This window comes from Armigeres subalbatus, chromosome 1, assembly GCF_024139115.2.
Source record: "Armigeres subalbatus isolate Guangzhou_Male chromosome 1, GZ_Asu_2, whole genome shotgun sequence".
Lineage (NCBI taxonomy): Eukaryota > Metazoa > Arthropoda > Insecta > Diptera > Culicidae > Armigeres > Armigeres subalbatus.
In genome coordinates this window covers 282,913,532-282,933,316 of record NC_085139.1, presented here as the reverse complement: position 1 = coordinate 282,933,316, position 19,785 = coordinate 282,913,532, and the positions used below count along the sequence as shown (strand labels likewise).

Genomic DNA, 19,785 nt, shown 5'->3' with positions numbered 1-19,785 from the left:
CAGAAATAGTTAAACTGGAAATACGATTATTCCACTAATAATAAAAAAAAGAAAAAGAATTATATAAAGAAGGTAATTTTGTATAACGGAGATTTGGCATTATTTACTAATAAAGGGATCCTCTATTTAATCAATTTTCATAAAAGGGATTATTTAATATATTAGATAGTTTTCAGAAAGATGGATCCCGAGCAGCACACATATGGTGTAAAGGTGGTGTAAAGGCAACTGAATTCTGTCACATTTAAGTTGCTGCAACCAAATCGGTCTGACTTGTGCTGCTAGGGATATTATTTATCAAAAAATACATGTGTAAGGAATCGACTGTGATTGAGGTTATAAAGACAGTTCTCGGCTTTCAGTCTTAATAGGATCATTAACGGATATCCCTTCTAAACCTGGCGTTTCGGTCACATTTATTGTGCCTTTTTCAAAGGATAGAAAACACTCCGTTCACTCGTTTGATCGATGCCCTTAGCATAATCGTTCGTCGATGTCACCTGTGTTGCCGATCCGTTTTGCTTTGGCGGTCTTTCCGAGTTCGTTTTAAAAATATTTAATTACCTCCTAAACTACTTCTGCAACGTCATTTGCGCGCCAAATAATCAAAAAATGAAATACTTTCATATTTGCCTAATACCAAACAAACTGTTTACGAATGGATATCATATTTCTTCGCCTCATTCCAGACGCAGACTTCATTTCAAAAATTGAATCATATCTACGATTGGAAAATATCACTTTAAGTCATACTAGACAGCTACTTGCTTTCATCGAAGTTATAGTCTAGGCGAAAAGTCTACCTCTAAAAGAGGAATAATATCCACTATTGCCTTATTCAAACACGGGACCGGGCAAACACCTACTTCTAGAGAAGGGATAAAATCTACTTTTGTCTTAATCGGAGCAATCGAATTCTTTTGAAAAAATAGATCATATCCACAATTGCTTCATTTCAAACGCCTTTATTTAAAGAAGGGATCACATCCACCACATCCAAGCGCCTACTATTAATGAAGGAATTACATAAACCATTGCCTTAATCCGGGCAAGCGCCTTATTTGATAGAAGGAATCATTTGCACTATTGCTTTAATCCTGGCAAACGTTTATTTTTCTACAAATGATCACATCCGACGACATTATTGCTTTAATCTGGCCAAGCGCCTTCTTTTAAAGAAGGGATTACATCACCATTGCCTTAATCGTCCACTTGTATTCCACTTGATCGATCCACCTTGCTCGTTATGCACCTCGCCTTCTTGACCCTCCGCAGAGTGCGTGGTTGGTGACGTGCAACCATGGACCAAGCTGAATGGAGAAGACTTTTATGCACTGTACAGGCCACTTCGGCCATAGTCTGATAATAAATAAATAAATTGCCTTAATCCGGAAAAGCGTCTTCTTATGAAGAAGGAATCATATCCACTATTGCTTTGATCCTGGCAAACGCCTACTTTTAAAAAAGGGATCACATCCACCATTGCTTCATTTGTGACAAACGCTTATTTTAAAGAAAGGTATCACATCCTTGCCTTAATACGGGATAGCACCAACTTATAAAGAAGGAATTACTTCCATCATTGCCTTATTTTGCAGAAGAGATCATATCCACAATTGATTGAACTCTGGCGAACGCCTATTTTTATAGAAGGGATCACATCCACCATTGCCTTAATCTGGGCAAATACCTATTTGAAAGAAATGACCACATCCGCAATTGCATTTTTTTGGATAAGCGGCTATACCCGGCTTATGTATGCGAAAGAATTACGTCTTTTCAATTATAGTATCGACCGGCGCGGTGTTTTATTCCTCCCTAGAAAACCATTTAAAAACAACAACAAAATATGGAAAATGTCCCTTGCTTACTGATCCCCCCCGCCCTTTTGACGCTGTTCACAGTTATGCCAAAAGTTCATGGCGTTATGAATTATTGCGCAAACTGGGCAAACGCGTGCATGGCAAATAGGAGATGACCAATTCTGGGGAATGGTGCATTCTGGCAAATGGTTTTCTGGCGAATGTGAATGCATCAACTTCAACAAGCCACCAAAATTTTAATTTACAAGCCAAATTATCAAATTTTGGAATAAGTTAATTTAATATATGTGTGAAATTTGAAAACTAAAAGGTTCGCAAAACGAACGAAAAACGCCGTTCCAAAAACTCCGGACGGCATTCCAGGATGAACTTTGAACGGTGTTCCAAGAGCAATTTTTTAATGGTGTTCCAGAAGGAACTCCAGTCAGGCGGCAGTGGCGGTGTGGAGATTTTTTTACATTTGTGTCATACAGTTTTTTTTCTGCATTTTTCCAGGATGTTTTCAAAACTTAGACAAAAGATACTTTTGAATTTCGTTGGAAAAATCTGATGAACTTCTCCCGAAAAATCTCAGAGCTTTTCCAAAATATTCATTTCGGATTTTCCACGGAAGCTTTGAGAATTATGTATTTGAAATTTCTAAGGGAGCACTTTGGACTTCCAAGAAAAACTGTTTGGTATTACCGAGGAAAATTCTTTGGAATTTAAATGAAAAATTCTTCATAATTTTCACGAAAAATTGTTTCAAGTTCCTGCAGGAAATTGTTCTGAAAAGTCACGGAAAGGTTTTGTTGAGTATTCTTCGAAATTTACACAGAGAATTCTTCAGATTTCCCGCGGGAGATTGTTCCAAATTTAGACATCAACAAAAAAATTGATTTGAACGGCAAATTGTCCGAAATTTTCATATTTTTTTTCATAATTCTTAAATAGACATAAATAGACAAAAATCGAAATTTTGAAGGAATTTCTTTGGATTTCTACAGGGAATTCTTTGAAAGAGGAAGAGTCGAAAATCATCTGCCGGAAAGCCATTTGTCCGAAAATATGAAAATACGAAAATGCAAAAATTATCGAAAATTACCAAGCCGCATTGCATTAGTTTGAAATGAACGTTTGGGTGAAACGGTTATACAACGGAAAACAAATTGGCCAAAAATTTCATTTGGCCAAAGCCACATACGACCGAGTTGGAAATTTGTCCGAAAAAGCACTCTTCCCTAACACGTCGTTTGACTGAAATGGATGTTTGGCCGAATAGGTTATAAGGCCGAAAATGTCGAGCATCCATTAATTACGTAACGCTTAGAGGAAAAAAAACGTTGCCAGAAGTGTGACAGTTCATACAACATTTTTGGATGCTTTATACGAAAAGTGTGTCATGGGAGGGAGGGGGGATTGAAAATGTCCCATTTTTGCGCAACGTAATTAGTTGATCTTCCCTTTGATCAAAAAGGTCATTTGGTCCAACGCCCAAATATTGATTATTGAACGGGTCAAAAACATCCATCTGTTTGGCCAAGTAACATTTTCAGCCAAATGTTTTTTTTTTGCCAAACGACCATTTCGGCAAAAAAAAACAACCTTTTATGCCAAACGACTTTTTCGGCCAAATGGCCAATGGGAAGAACGACACTTTCGGACGTATATCCATTTCGGCTAGATGGGTTTTTGCCTAGAGGTTTGCTCGGCCAAATGGCATATTTGACCAAACACCTTTCTGCCAAATGACCCTACCTGTCGTCTGGCCGATAGTCATTCGACGAAAAGTGAATTGAACGGTATTAGGTCGAAAATGGTTTGACCGAAAATGATATTTGGTCGAAAGCGATAAGTAGCCGAAAGGCACATTCGGCCGAACTGGTAATATGATTGAGAAGTTGTTTGCTCTAACAGTTCATTAGGCTGAGAATGTAATTTGGCCGAAAAAATCCTTTGATCGAATAGATCTCTTATCCGAAAATGTCTTTTGGTAGAAATCGTATTTTGGCAGAAAGAACCATTTGACACGAAAATGTATTTTCTGTGAAACAACCATTTCGGCCAAACGGCATTTTCTGCCAAATGACCAATTACCAATTCAGCAGAACAACACTTTCGGCCGAATGTCCATCTTGTCCAAATGATCCTTTCTGCCACACTACCATTTCAGCCAATTGGGCTATTCGACCAACTGTTTTTTTTTCAGCCAAAGGAACTGTTCGACCAAATGACATTTTTGGCAAAATAATTTTAGACTAGTTTGGTCAAGCGACATATTAGGCATGTTTGGCCTGTTTACAGCCTTACCAACCAATTTTTTTTAGCTATATTAGCTATAGAAGACTATTTCGAGTCATATAAGCGCTTTATACACCTCCAATGTTTGTCGGGTTGTGGTCTTCGATAAAATGGTTTTCTGCCAAAAGACTCTTCTCCGTTCAAAATTTCTAAGAGCTTAGATTATTTTGAGATTTTTTTTATGGATTTCAACGGGAAATCCTTTGAAATTTATACTCGACGTTTTCTAACGAGAAATTGTATTGAATTTTAAAGGAAATCATTGGTATTTCCACTAAAAAAAATCTCTGGAGTTCTGACATGATATATTTAGGATCAATTGGAAAAATCTACGGAAATTTAATTTTTCAAATTTGAATCAGCGTGGAAAATTATAGACAACCGGCGTTAAAAATTTTAAAAGGCGGCGCGCCGATGCAAAAAATGTCGGCGGAGATCCACATTTTAACTCCAGACGGGCTTCATGGAGGAGTTCCGAACAGCGTTCCAGAAGCAAACTTCGGTTGGCGTTCCGCAAGAAACTCCGGACGGGGTTTAATGGTGTTCCATTACTCAAAAAGAAACTCCGGACGGTGCTTCAGGAGAAAGCTTCGGACAGCGTCCCACGAGGAACTTCGGACGGCATTCCAGGGGGAACTTTGGATGATGTTCCAGGAGGAACTCCAGACGGGCTTCCAGGAGTAACTCCAGGTGGGCTTCCAGGAGGAGCTCCGGACGTAGCTCCGGGAGTAACTCCGGAAGGCGATCCAAGAGAAAACTCTGGACGGCGTTCCACGTGGAACTCCGGGCAGGGTTTTGGGAGGGATTTTGAGTGGCGTTCCAGGAAAGAATCCAGAAGGGCCCCAGGAGGAACTATGGACGGTGTTTTAATAGGAACTTCGGACGGCCTTTCAGGAGGAACTTCAGACGGCATTCCAGCGTTCCGGATGGTGTTCCAGAAATAATTCCAAATGGAGTTCCAGGAGGGACGCTGAAAACTCAGGACCAGAAGGTCCAGAAGGAACCCTGGATGGTATTCCAGGAAGAACTCCAGACGTGCTTCCAGGAGGAGCTCCGAACGTCGTTCCAGGAAGAACTCCGGACGGCGTTACAGGAGAAACTTTGAATGGCGTTCAAGGAAGAAATCCAGACGGGGCTCTAGGAGGAACTATGGACCTTCGGGCGGCCTTTCAGCAGCAGCTCCAAACGACTTTCCAGAAAGAACTCCGAAAGGAGTTCCAGGAAGACCTTTGAAAGGCGTTTCAAAAGGAACACCCGATGACGCTTAAGGAGTAACTCCGGACGGCGTTCCAGGAGGAGCTGCGGACGGTTTTTCAGGAGGAACTCCGGATGGCGTTTATGGAGAAACTCTGGATGGGGCATTCCAGGAGAAACTCCGGATGGAGCGTTCCAGGGGAAACGCTGGACAGCATTCCAGGAGAAGCACGGCGTTCCAGGAGGAAATCCGGATTGCGTTCCATAAGGAATTGCAGACGGCGTTCCAGGAGGAACTCCGGACGGCTTTTCAGACGGGCTTCCAGGAGGAACTCTGGACGGTGTTTTAGTAGGAGCTCTGGATGGCGTTTATGGAGGAACTCCGGACGGCCTTTCAGGAGGAACTACAGATGGCGTTCCAGGAGGAGCTCCGGACGGCCTTTCAGGAGGAGCTCCAGAGGGCGTTCCAGTAGGAACTCCGGATGGCCTTCCAGGAGAAATTCTTGACGGCGTTCCAGGTGGACACCCGATGTCATTCTCAGGAGAAAATCTACACGGCGTTCCAAAAGAAACTCCGAACGGTTTTTCAGACGGGCTTCCAGGAGGAACTCTAGACGGTGTCTTGGTGGGAGCTCTGGAGGGCCTTTCAGGAGGAACTCCAAACGGCGTTCCAGCAGGAACTCCGGATGGCGTTCCAGGAATAATTCCGGACGGCGTTCAAGTAGGAGCTCCGGACGGCCTTTCAGGAGAAACTGCAGACGGCGTTTTAGGAGAAACTCCGGGCAGCGGCGTCTCAGAAGGTATTCCGGGATGACGTTCTAGAAAGACCTTCAGACGGCGTTGCAGGAGAAATTCGAGACAACGTTCTAGGAGAAACTCCAGACGACATCCCTGAAGAAGCTCTGGACGGCGTTCCAAGAAGAACCCGAGAAGGTGTTCTAATCTAATCTAATCTAATCTCATACTTGCGTAGCCAATACTTGAAAGCATCCTGGAAAACGACGGTTTCTATATTCCGTCATTTTTCTTTTCATACGGTCAGACCAACTACGCAGCATGTACCGCAGAGATGACTCCTAAATACCAAGCGGTTTGACATAAAACCCTCCCCAGAGGTATTTTTTTAAAAGAAAATTTTTGTTCGAACCCTCTCAAATTGAAAAAAAATCGCCGCTTAGATCATTTTTATTCGAGAACCAAAAGACCAAAAAAATTTCTGGCTACGCCACTGCTCCGGGGGATCCGTTGGATGCGTTTAAGGAGGAAGTCCGGACAGTGTTCCAAAAGGAATTTCAAAGGCGTTTTCAGTAGGAACTCCAAACGACGTTTCCGAAGGATCTCTTCACAACTTTCCAGTAAGAACTCGAGGAAGTGCTTTTTAAAGACCTCCGGAAGCTTCTCTTAGAAGAGCTTCTGGATGAAATTTCGGAGGCATTTCACGAGGGACTCCGGAAGATGTTCCAGGAGGAGCCCCGTTAACAAAAACTTCACCGTAATTTGTCGAATCTGACACTAGACCCACGCAAGCTAATATAAACTAAATGTAGGGACAAGATTCTGTTGGCTGTGTTGCTATCAGATTTGTCAAATGGACGTTTGAATATCAGCGATGTTTACTGGATTCTGAAATATTTTACGCACCAAATCCGCGATGACTTAAACAAAGTCCACGCGGCCTGGAATTCAATCCTAGATATGATAACGTATCCAACAAAAGTATATTTTGTCCGGGTCACAACATTTTCTTGTCCAAAGTTTTATCAAAATTGGACAAATGGTCTTCTCAACGTAGCGAACATACATACACGATACTAAAATATAGCTTTATACATGTTTGTACCTATTTTGATAAATCTCATAGCTCCTTATGTTAGCATGTTAGCAAACAGAAACGATACAATTTGAGCATTACTTCTTCGTCTCAATATGAGATTTTTTACAGTGCGATGGGAATGGGGTCTCCAGTAGCCTTGCGAGCAAAGGCGTAGGATTGCCAATCCGGAGATAGCGAGTTCGATTCTCGGTCCGGTCTACGATGTTTTCGGGATTGGGAATAGTCCCTCTAATACAATCCTTCTGCGTTTCTACATGCACCGATTTACAGGGGAAATGACGGTTTTAGCATGAGCTATTCCATACAAGTAGTATTATCCCCCGTAAGTAGCCCTGATGCATAGGGGGGATAGCCCCTTCATCTATTTTCTCTATTTTGAGCTTCCTTTCAAAAATTCTTGAACATGTTACCACCTCATTGAGTTATCTTGGTAAATACGGTCCAGCCACCTAAGGCAATTGCGGATCAATCGCACTCATCCATATTTATTATCTTTTCTCAAGCACGTGCTTTCTTTCCACAGTATTGAAGTGTGTTTGTTTACTAACCGATGATTGCTACAACGACTCTAATTGATAGCGAATGACTATTGCGTCTAAGTGTAGTAGCTTTCGGCTTTGTCCAACACACTCAAAGGACAATATGTGACGGATCAGGGTTTCGTAGGCAATGTTCCATGGAGGTAGACGCAAATCGTAGAAGAATTCCAAAGCAATCTGTCGAGGGATCCTGAAGCCCGAAGTGATCCCGTCGAGAGGAGCTTCGAATTAGTCCTCCAGGGATTCCGAAAAAAAATCCTCCAGCAATTCCGAAAAGAATCCTCCAGCGATTCCGAAGGGGATGTTGAAGGATCCTCCAGGCATGTTGAAGCAAATCGTTGAGGGATTCCGAAGCAAATCATCGAATGGTTCCGAAGCAATTCGTCGAATGATTCCGAAGCAATTCGTCAAGGGACTCCGAAGTAAATCGTCGTGGGAGTCCGAACTGAATCTCTGAGGAATTCCGAAGCAAACCGTCGATGTATTTCGAAGCAAATCATCGAATGATTCCGAAGCAATTCGTCGAGGGATTCCGAGGTAAATCGTTGAAGTATTCTGAAACAAATCATTAAGGAATTCCGAAGTAAATCTTTGAAGGATTCCGAAACAAATCTTTGAACGATTCCGGAAGAATTCCGAAGCAAATCCACGAGAGATTCTGAAGCAAATCCTCAATGGATTATGAATGGTATCCCCCATAGATTTCCAAGGGTATCCCTCAACGAAGTCGAAAGGAATCCAGTGTGAATTCTTTTAGATTTCATTTGGATTGCTTCAATGATTCTGAAAGGAATTCTTCAGAGATTCCAATGAGCATTCTTCTCGGATTCGGTTGGGAATTCCTCTCGGATTCTGATGAGAATCCTTCCCGGATGCTGATGGAATTGTGGAGATTATCATGCTGCTAGGCAAGCGGAAGTCTGCTGGAAAACTGTCACTCCCGTCCGTGATGGATGGCCACATGTCTTTGACTGCTGGCGAAGTACCACGATTGCTTTGATTGATATTTTGGTGGCTCTCCTTTGTTGTTCATATCAAGCTTACTATGATGCTTTCAAATCAATTAGATATTGCCTTTTTATAATTAACACCAAGGCTTCTCGGTCCGATTCACGAATTAAAATAAAATAAACTTAAAAGTGACAGTTCGGAAATTATGAAATACTCTGGTCATAAGAATGACTGGTGCTACCCAGTAAGACCAACAACATATCTATCAAAAATGATTCAATATCTGTCAAAAGTAATCTTGCTCTGCGAGTAGGGTTATTTGAAAAATATTGATCGATTCGAATTATCATCGGAAGATATTTCATGTTGTTTCTTTCCCTTCCTTTTCACCCCTCTTATTTTAGTATTAAGAGACGAGCCATCCTCTTCTCCAGAAGTTTCAAATTAATCCTAAAACTAGTATCTTTTCTTATTTTTGTCCATCATTTTCCGAAGCCCTTGTGTAGAAAACTCATGCCAGTGTCTTTTTGGGGGGCCTCTTCTCAAAATCCACCAGAAAGATCTTTCGTATGATAATCCGAGATTTATCTATAAAGAACTTGATTAACATTCTTAACAAAAACCTTCAGAATTATTTTGTCTTTTATTTTTATACCCGTTGAAGGAATAAATCCGCGTTAGATGTGTTTATGAGTATCATAGAAATCCTCGCGAACCTCTGAAAAACTGGCGCAACTTGAATATATTGCTTAAAAGCCTACCTATGCTGTCTAAGATTTATCCATCGCCATAAAACCACGCACACATGACGACGATACGTCCCATCAAAGCCCATTCGATCCACTCCATCACCGAGCGAACGCATCATTAGCCAAACCGTTGAAATACTTCAGAAAAACTGCATTAGTTCCGATATGATCAACAACTACCGCTACGTGCATCAAACCTCCCATTCTCTCTCTATCTCTCTCTAACGCGATGGACAGGCGCCCGCACACCCGCATTTTCCCGCTCATTTAATAGCATTAACGACTCTAATCTCTGATCTCATTTACCGGCTTATCTACATTGGGGTTCGGTTTTAATCCGTGCTGGCTGACTGCAGCAGCCGCCACAACAGCAGCAAGTTCTTTACGATGGCGACGACGCAGTATAACGCATCCGAGTGAGTAGGACTCGCAATGAAGGGTGTACTGCACAGCAACGCAACGGCACCTTTCAACATATCTTCACAGCGCAGTCTTCAAGCAACCACTCCGGGAAGGGTCGGATCGCGCGGATCGTCGTAATAGCACTTTATAAATTAGCTTCATTTTCCGCCTGGACACATGTGGACCGACTGACTGGCCGCCGCGTGCTGTGATATGAAGACTTGAGCTGCGAGAGCTTGCGATGGGAACGGAAAGCGATCGTAGGGCTGCTAAGAGCCACTCGTGATCGTCATGCGTCCATCGTTGCATCGCACCCAATTCGCTCTGTTTGTTGACCGTCATCGGGGAAGGAAACTCGCCACTCACTCACCGGCATACATATATCAACATTTGCTTAAGAATGCTTGCGCATATTTATTAGCGTCGGCTGTAAATTAGCCTAGATTAGGTTCCGAGCTCCCGCTTTCGTGGAGCTGCTACTAGAAGCTGTTACGGCGCGCTGTCCGATCCTTGTTGAACAGATTGTGGGTCGCTGTTTTCTATTTCTGCTGAACTAAATTCGAAGCTTTCGAGATCCTTCAAAGCAACAATGTTTTCGAACAATAATTTGAATTTCAAGTAACAAAATATCATAATCAGAAACTATCAATAATGGTTCCAGCTAACAACATTTTGAAAGAATAAAAACCACAAACAATATAGTCACATAAAAAAACTAGTTCGATGTTTCCATCGATCGACCTCACGGATGCTGCACCAATCGCTGAAAAAAGACTACGGCTACCCTCAATTTGCATATCGAAGTGAATGCGACTGTCCATCAGCCAGCTGCACAGGGTGCCAACTACGCCGTTCGCGGCCGCATTGCGTAGGCTAATGTCGTAGCTATCGCGCGAAAACGCAACGAGTACCCATTTCGCGATAAATACCCGCGTGAATGTTTATATTAATTTACAGATCATTAGGAGGCGTTTCTTCTCTTCAAGTCGGGCGCAATCGCCCCCCCCCCTCCGAGTAGGGGGCTGTCATTTTCGTGATTCACGAGGATGGGGGGGAGGGGGTGGAGCTGCAGTGCAGATTTCAGCTAGGTGTGGGTGTCGTTGCAGCTAACGGATAACATTCAAGTCTTCCCTTTCCGTAAGCTCTTGGACAGCGTGAAAGTTCAATCTGTGAATCGCCGCATGTGTCGATATCGAGTCGACGACGTTTGATGCTCCCGTTCGCGTTCCGGGAGGTGATGTTTGTTTTATGATGGCGAATCTTGGCATCGTGGAACACTGAGAGAAATCGTCCGTTGGTTTTATATGTGATACGATTTCCAATTTTAAAATCAGTATCAACTTTTCGAAACGACTTATTTTTCAATATTTTGAATAAAAATAGAATTTAAACGCCACTTTGATAGCATATCCACACGAACCGACACCATCAAGAGCAGAATACTTTCCAAATCTGTCGATGTAAAATTATTCGAAAAGTTATGGCTGAGTTTTAGTTTACATAAACGTTTTTAAATATTTGTCCTTAAAATCGCCCTCGAAGTGAAAAAAAATCGGCTTAAAAGAGCAGATAATTAATCAAACTCTACTTTGAAGAGCAGACAACTAATCAGTGGGCGATTGAACGTGTTATCGTTCGAAATGCTGGGTCGTCCGCGAAGTGAAAAAATCGGCTTTTAACAGCATCAGTGCGCGATCGAACGGGTTATCGTTCAAAACGCTGGTTCGTCCGCAAAATGAAAAATTCTGTTTCGAAGAACACATAATTAATCAGTGCGCGATCGAACGTGTTATCATGATGTAGAGGGTTCGACTGATGTTGGTGATGTGTTGGCTCCTTTGAACGGCGTTGCAGTCTTGGATCATCAGAACGAATGTTTCAGATTTTTACCGACGACTCTATTTCGAGTCTTCTTCAAATGGGAGAAGGAAAGAAATTCGAAATAGAGTCGAAACGTCGGGAAAAATCTAAAACATTCGTTTTGATTATCCAAGCAAGACTGTAACACCGTTAGAAGTAGCTCCGAATCGTGTTATCGATCAAAACTTTGGGCCACCTGCGAAGTGAAAATAAAATCTGCTTCGAAAAGCAAATAATTAATCAGTGCGTGATCGAACGTGTTATCGTTTCGAGCGAGAAGTGAAAAAATCTGTTTCCAAAAACAGATGATTAATTGGTGCGCGAGGGATCGTGACTATTAAATGTATTGTGTATTAACGTATTCCATTTCATTGATCAACATATCAAAGGGAAGCCAGATAAAATATCCATAAACACAACTAGCACAACAATTCCCCAACTTCGCTAACATCGTCTCCTCATCTTGATACCAATCGACCAAGTGTAGCAGGAATTCGAAAGTTGTCGCTCTCCGTGTGGGCCACGCTTTCTGCGTTTTTTCTTTCTTTTTTTTAGATTCGATCTGAATATCGTCATCGTTTAACTGACGTTCTGATCAGTTTATTACGGAAATCCTTCGCTCCGAATAGTCCGATTTTTTTTGCGGAAGTCCTTCGCTCTGAAAAGTTTCCTCTTTCGGTTAGTTTTATGGATTGATGTTATGAGCTAAGGTTGGGTTTACTATCTACTCAAAGAACAGTCTCAGAAGTTCCTCCAAAAACCCCTTCCAGCTCTCCCAAGAACATTGTCCTTCAGGAATGATGGCAAGGGTTTCCACCAGGAATGCCTTCGAGAGTTCATCCGATAACACCTTTCAAGGTTCCTCCATAAACTCCGTACGCAGTTGTTCCAGGAAAGCTGTTTGAAGTTCTTTATTCAGGAACGCGGTCCACAGTTCTTCGAAGAACACCGTTCAAAGCTCCGCGATCCAGAGCTCCACGTTGAAACCCCCCCCCCCCCTCCCGCTTTGAAATTTCTGGAAGCACACCGTCAAGATTTTTAGGAGCAGCGCTGCTTATAATTCCTGCAGGAACGCTTTTCGGAGGTTCTCTAAGAGCAACTTCCAAAATTCTCCAAGTTGAATCTCCCCAACCCGTTTTGAAGTTTCTGGAAGAACGTCGTCAGCATTCTTAGGAGCAGTGCTGCTTATAATTCCTCCAGGAACGCTTTTCGGAGGTCCTCCAAGAGCACCTTCCAAAATTCCTTCAAAAACGCTGTCCGCAGTTCCTATAGAACGCCACCCAGAATTCTTCCAGGAACGCCGCCGAATGTTCCACAGAAACGCCATTCAAAGTTCCTCTAAATACGCCGTCCGTGATCCTTCAAGAACGTCGTCCGCAACGAAGCGCCTCCTAGTGTTCTAGTGTTTCTAGAGGAACGCCGTTCAAAGTTCCTGGAGGAACGTCGTCGACCTACGCTCTTAGAGAAACGGTTGTAGGACAAAAGGTCGAAGGTCAAAAGGTCGAAAGACAAAAGGTCAAAGGTCAAAAGGTCGAAAGGACAAAAGGTCTAAGGGTCAAAAGGCTGAAGGGACAAAAGTCGAAACAAAGGTCGAGGGGCAAAAGGTCGAAAGGACGAAAGGTTTTTCTTTTTTCTTCCTTCTTTCTTATTTCTTCTTCCCTTTCCCTTCTATTCTTTTCCTTCTTCATTTCTCCTTCTTACTTCATATGTTTCCTACCTTCAATTCTTTTTCCTCCTTTCTTCTTTCTTACTTCTTTCTTCCTTCTTCCTTCCATATTTCATCTTGTTTATTTCTAACTTCTTCCATTTTATTTTTTTGTTCCTTCTTTCCTTCATCTGTCTTCCTTCTTTCCACGGTTTTTTCTTCCTTCTTTTTCCTTTCTTCCTTCCTACTTGTTTTCTTCTTTCTTTCTTCTTTTCTCCTTCTTTCTTCCTTATTTCTTTCTTCTTTCTCTCTCTCTCTTTTTTTTCTTCCTTTTTGTTCCTTGTTTTTCTTCCTTTTTTCGTTTTACTCTCTTCCTTTTTTTGCTTCTTCAATCCTTCTTTTTTGCTTGTCTCTTCCTTTGTTTTTCCTTCCTGCTTTCTTAATTGCTTTCGTTTTTCTTCTTACTTTTTTTTCTTTCTTTTTCCTTTCTTCCTTCCTTCTTTCCACCTTCTTTCTTCCTTTCTTTTTCCTTCTTTCTTTCTTCTTTTCCTCCTTTCTTCCTTCTTTCTTCTCTCCTCCTTTTTTTTCCTTCTTTCTTCCTATTTTCTTTCTTCTTTTTTCCTCCTTTCTACCTTCTTTCTTCCTTCTCTCTTTCTCCCTTCTTACTTTCTTCTTCCTTCTTGTTTTCTGTTTTTCTTCCTACTTTCATTGTTTTTTCTTCATTTCTTCTTTCTTCCTTCTTTCACCCTCCTTTCTTCCTTCTTGCTTCATTCTTTCTTCCTTCTTCCTTTTTTTCCTTCTTTCATCCTTCTTCTTTCTTTTTTCTTCCATCTTTCTTCTCTTTTCCTGTTACTTGCTTCCTCCTTCTTTCTTTTGTTTTGCTTCATTATGCCTTCTCTCCTTCTTTCTATCTCCCTTCTTTTATTTTCCTTTTTCTTCCTTCTTTTTCCTTCTTCCATCTTCCTTCTGCTTTCTTCCTTTATTCATTTTTCCTCTTCTATTTTTTTTCTTTCTTACCATATATGTTTAATCCTTTTTTATTTCTTCCTTTCCACTTCTGATTTACATCTCACTTCTTACTTCTTCGTTCCTTACTTCTCACATCACATTTCACGCTTCTCATTTTTTACTTCTTATTTCTCGCTTAACTTTTCAAAAGGACCTAAGTAACATTTTTTTCATGAATTAATTTGAATAGCGCAATCAACAGAACAACATGAAAGCTATTGATTGCACTATTCAAATTAATTCATGAAAAAAATGTTACTTAGGACCTTTTGAAAAGTTAAGCGAGATTTCTTCCTTTCCTCTTCTCACTTTTCACTTTTCACTTCTCATTTATCTATGCTCACTACTTCCATCTTGCATCTCACTTGTCACTATCCACAACTCCCATCTCATTTCTTGTCTTTTTGTTCTTTCGACCTTTTGTCCTTCGACCTTTTGACCTTCGACGTTATGACACATATTCGAATTTTTGACTCTTCGACTTTTTGTCCATTCGACCTTTTGAATATTCGACCTTTTGACCCTTCGACCTTTTGTCCTTTCGACCTTTTGTCCTTTGACCTTTTGACCTTCGACCTTTTGACCTTCGACCTTTTGACACAGATTCTAGAGAAACACCTCCCGAAGTTCAAGGAGGAATGTTGCCAGGAGATCATTGAGGAACGTTTTTAATTTTTTCAATCATTTATATTGTTTATTTCGATTTTTTCAGTTCTTCGCCATAGTGAACTCTCCCTTACTCGATATTGAAGGGACCATCGAGCTAGGGAGGAATCGAGATAGGGAACACATTTATATTTGACCGAATATCGTTTGGCCGAATAGTTGAAATTTGTTTCATTATACAGTGGAGCGAAAAGTGAGATGTTCGAAGTGAAGAGTGAACAGCGAGAACTGAGAAGTGAGAAATAGGATGCTCGAAATGAGCACAGAATAATGAGAAGTGAGTACTGGGAAACGGAAAAGAGCATTGAGTAGTGAGTTGTGTGTAGTAACATGTGAGTAGTGGAAAGTAAGAAATGAGAAGTGGGTAGTAAAAAGTGAGTAGTGACAAGTAAGATGTGAAGGTTGTGAAGTGAGAAGTACTATGTGACTAGTGAAACAAAGAGAAGCAAGGAGTGAGAAGTGGAAAACAATAATCGGGAAGGGAAAAGCGAGATGTTGAGTAATGAGAAGTGAGTGGAGAGATGTAAGATAGAAAGAAGAAAAAAGGCAGAAGAAGGAAGAAGAAAAAAAAGAAAAATAAAGAATCCCGTCTCTTACCTCTCATTCTTCGGTCCTCACTTCTCTTACTACTTTCTTCTCACTTCTCACTACTTACTTCTCACTTCTTCGTACATCTCGCTTCTCTCAGTGGACGATCACACCTTGTTATGAACAGCGGTTACGCATTTGAAAAAAGTGTGTCCGGTGTTACAAAAGCGACGGAATGAAAATATAATTCAACAGAAGGCAACAATGAAGATCGGTAGCGTTGTGCTGGAGAAAACAAAAGAAGCCGTAACAGCAATCGAAAGAAAAAGCGAACAGAACGAAAAAGAAGCGACTACAAGTACTGGATTTTAATACAGCAAATAATGCAGCCAAGTCTTTGTCAAACGATATGGACGGTATCGTCACCACATCGCCAGCAGACTCGCCTACGGAGAAGAGAAGGTTTAGAGTGTCAACTCATGAAACGATCGTCAACAGATTATAGAGGAGGATAAAATCAGGATAGCTTTCGCTTATAATATTACCGTTGATAAAATTTATCATGACCAGTTTATTTTTAATTCTAAATAGCGTAATTGAATTCAATTTTGTTAAACCATCAAAACACTTAATACTGGCCCTGTAGCCCTGTAAGGTGTTATACACGACTGGGCCTTCCAAATAAACAAATTAAAAAAAAACATCCCGCTTCTCATCTCTCTCTTCCCATTACTCACTTCTCATTTCTCAATTATCACTTCACACATGTCACTTCTCACTTCGCACTTCTCACTTCCCATTTTTCACTTTTCGTTTCTCATTTCACTTATAATTTCTTATATCTCCCTTCTGACTTCTCATTTCGCACTTACCACTTTTCACATCTAACTTCTTATTACTACTTTGCATTTCGAATTTCTCGATTCTTACTTCTCGCCCATTATTTCTCACTTTCCTGTACTCACTTCTCACTTTTTATTTTGCACATCTCACTTTTCTTTTTTCAATTTTCACTTCTCACTTATTACTTCTTATATCTCACTTCTGACTTCTCATTTCTCACTTATCACTTTTCACATCTAACTTCTAACTTTTCTCTTTTCACTTCGCGTTTCGAATTTCTTAATTCTTACTCCTCAATTCTTATTTCTCACTCTCCTCTACTCACTTTTCACTTCTTATTTCGCACTTCTCACTTCTCGTTTCTTACCTCGAAATTCCCCCTTTTTTCTTTTTACTTTTCACTTCTCATTATTCATTTCTCACTTCGCATCCCGTTTTTCAATTCTCACTTCTTACTTCTCAGTTATAACGTCCTATAGCTCACTTCTGACTTCTCATTTCTCACTGATCATTTTTCACTTCTAACTTCTATCTTTTCGCTTCTTACTTTTCAATTCTTAATACTCACTTTGAACTTCAAATTTCGCACTTCTAACGCCTCAATTCTAATTTCTCACTTTCCACTACCCACTTCTCACTGCTTATTTTTCACTTTTCGCTTTGAATTTCTAACTTCCCACTTTTAACTTTCACTTCTCATTTCTCACTTCAAACATCTTATTTCTCACTTCTCATTTCTCACTTCTCGCTTGTCATTTTTCACTTCTAACTTCTAACTGTATCGTGCATGTGAACTAATTGTGACAACATCGTCATCACTGCGACTTAAAGAATATCGAGTAAGGGAAATATCGGGTTACGGAAGGAACGCAGTATGCAAGATTGAATAGGCTTTGAATTTCATCGAGTAAGGGAAAATATCGAGTTACAGAACATCGAGTTAGGGAGAGTTCACTGTAATAAATAGGAGGAGACTGGTCCCCGGAGTTTTTCCAAGAAAGCCACCTGGAGCTAATAGAAGAACACCACAGGAGTTACAGGTGGAACGCCATTTGAAGTTCCTCCAGAAGCACCTTCCGGAATTCCTGTAAAAGCGCCTTTAGAAGCTCTGCCCGCTGTTTCTCGGGAAAGCCGCGTGCATTTGCTCCAGGAACGAACTCCTCATTCCCGAAGTTTCTTCAAGAGCACCTTCCGAAGCTCCTCCAAGAAAAGTTTCCTTCAGGAACACGCTCAGAGTTCCTGGAAGAACGCCTCCTGGAACTCCAGGAGAAACTTTTTTTTTTATAAAAGTGAATTTTGCATTTTTGGTTCTTCACCATCAAATAACGCCCCCGGAGTTCTTCCAAGAACGTTGCCGGGAGTTTTTTAAGGAATGTCACCCAGAGTTCCTGGAAGAACGCCGCCAGCAGTTCTAGAGAAAAACGCCGCTTGGAGTTCCTTCAGGAACATCTTCTAAGAACAGCTTCAGAAGTTCCTCCAAAAACGCCGTCCACCGTTTCATCAGGAACACCGTTTAGAGTTCCTTCAGGAACGCCGCGAGGAGGAAGAAGGAAGGATGAAGAAAACGGGAGGGAAAAGTAAGAAGGGAAAATGAAGGGAGAAGGAAAAAGGAAGAAGCAAGAAAGAAAAAGGAAGAAACAAGGAAGAAAGACAGAAAAAGGTAGTAAGAAGATGGAAGAATAATGAAGGAGAAAGCTGGAAGAAGGAGAAAAAAGAAGTAAAGAAGTAGCTGTAGGAAGAAAAAAAAGGAGAAGGAAGAAAGAAGAAGAAGGAAGGAAGAAGGAAGAAGGAAGAAAAAAGATAGAAGAAGGAAATAGGGAGATTCTTCCTAAAAAGGAAATAGGAAGGAAGAATGAGGAAATGGGAAGAAGAAAGAGAGAAGGAGAAAGAAGGAAGAAAGAAGAAGGGAGAAGGAAACGATAAGAAGGAATAAGGAAGAAGAAAAAAGCAAAAAGAGAGGAGGAAGAAGGTAGAAGGAAAAAGGAAGAAGAAAGAAGGAAGAAAGAAAAAGGAAGAAGGAAGAAGGAAGAAGGAAGAGGGAAGAAGGAAGAAGGAAGAGGGAAGAAGGAAGAAGGAAGAAGGAAGAAGGAAGAAGGAAGAAGGGAGAAGGAAGAAAGAAGAAGGAAGAAGGAAGAAGGAAGATGTAAGAAGGAAGAAGGAAGAAGGAAGAAGGTAAAAGGAGGAAGGAAGAAGGAAGAAAGAAGAAGGAAGAAGGAAGAAGGAAGAAGGAAGATGTAAGAAGGAAGAAGGAAGAAGGAAGGAGGAAAAAGGAGGAAGGAAGAAGGAAGAAAGAAGAAGGAAGAAGGAAGAAGGAAGAAGGAAGAAGAAAAAAGGAAGAAAGAAGAAGAAAGAAGAAAGAAGAAAGAAGGAAGAAGGAAGAAGGAAGAAGGAAGAAGAAAGAAAAAAGAAGGAAGATGGAAGAAGGTGGAAAAAAGAAGGAAGAAGGAAGAAGGAAGAAAGAAGAAGGAAAGGGGAAAAATGAAGAAGGAAGAAGAAAGAAGGAAGAAGGAAGAAGGAAGAAAAAAGAAGGAAGAAGGAAGAAGGAAGAAGGAAGAAGGAAGAAGGAAGAAGGAAGAAGGAAGAAAGAAGTAGGAAGAAAGAAGAAGGAAAGGGGAAGAATGAAGAAGGAAGAAGAAAGAAGGAAGGAGGAAAAGAAAAAGGAAGAAAGAAGAAAGAAGAAGGTAGAAGGAAGAAAGGAGAAGGAAGTAAGAAGATGGAGGAATAATGAAGAAGGAAGCTGGAAGAAAGAAGAAAAGTAGGGAAACTGAAGAAAGATGCAGGTAGAAAAAAGAAGGAAGAAGGAAGATAGAAGAATAAGGAAGAAAGTTACAGGAAGAAAATAGAAGGAAGAAGGAAGACATAAGAAGGAGGAATGGATAGGGAAAAAGAAGAAGAAAGAAGGAGCAAGGAAAAAGGAAAAAGAAGAAGGAAGAAGGAAGAAATAAAAATCAGTTGGAGATTCAGAAGGATTTCCTTTGAAAAATCGGAGAAATTTCCTTTGGAAATTTGTTACAGGCAACATTCAAAAGATCCCGAGAAAGTTCTACAAAACTACTTGGGTAAATCTATAAAAAATATAGAGAAACAAACGCAATTAAAAATCGTCACACCGAATTACACTGCTTAATCACATTTTAATAAGTCGATGATCCTAGAAATTCAGGTAAGTTGTACTACGATTATCGGTAATTATTTTCATAATAGATAAATTATGAGTTGTACTCATTGACTACTGTTTCTTCCATTAATCATAGTTTAAATCGAAAGATGCCTTTTACTTGTGTACGAAATTATTTTCAACAAATAGTCATGATTTAAAATTCAGTAGGATTCAAGTAAGGGCAGCTTTTGAATTTCGCTTCGACAGTGAATTACTTACCCAAAACAACGGTCTAGTGCGATGATTGGTTCGACCAGTAATCAAGCCACCAGAAAGCTACAACACTCATCGGCTGCGGCAGAA

At 40.8% G+C, this 19,785-nt stretch overlaps 2 protein-coding genes across 6 annotated transcripts in view; one reads left to right on the top strand and one right to left on the bottom strand.

Moving 5' to 3' along the window:
* The window catches only part of LOC134207658 (protein tramtrack, beta isoform), a 655,620-nt gene that overhangs the window by 285,568 nt on the left and 350,267 nt on the right, over nucleotides 1-19,785 (bottom strand). The gene's annotated exons all lie outside the window — the stretch shown is intronic.
* On the top strand, nucleotides 12,764-14,438 carry LOC134215048 (NADH-ubiquinone oxidoreductase chain 5-like). The gene is made up of 2 exons (XM_062694308.1): nucleotides 12,764-13,132; nucleotides 13,163-14,438. The coding sequence occupies exon 2, from the start codon at nucleotides 13,339-13,341 to the stop codon at nucleotides 14,305-14,307; it is 969 nt and encodes a 322-aa protein (XP_062550292.1). The 5' UTR covers nucleotides 12,764-13,132; nucleotides 13,163-13,338; the 3' UTR covers nucleotides 14,308-14,438.

Bases quoted from the DNA above. Each gene is read 5' to 3' on its own strand.
- LOC134215048 (XM_062694308.1), top strand. From the start codon at position 13,339: ATGTTTCCTACCTTCAATTCTTTTTCCTCCTTTCTTCTTTCTTACTTC.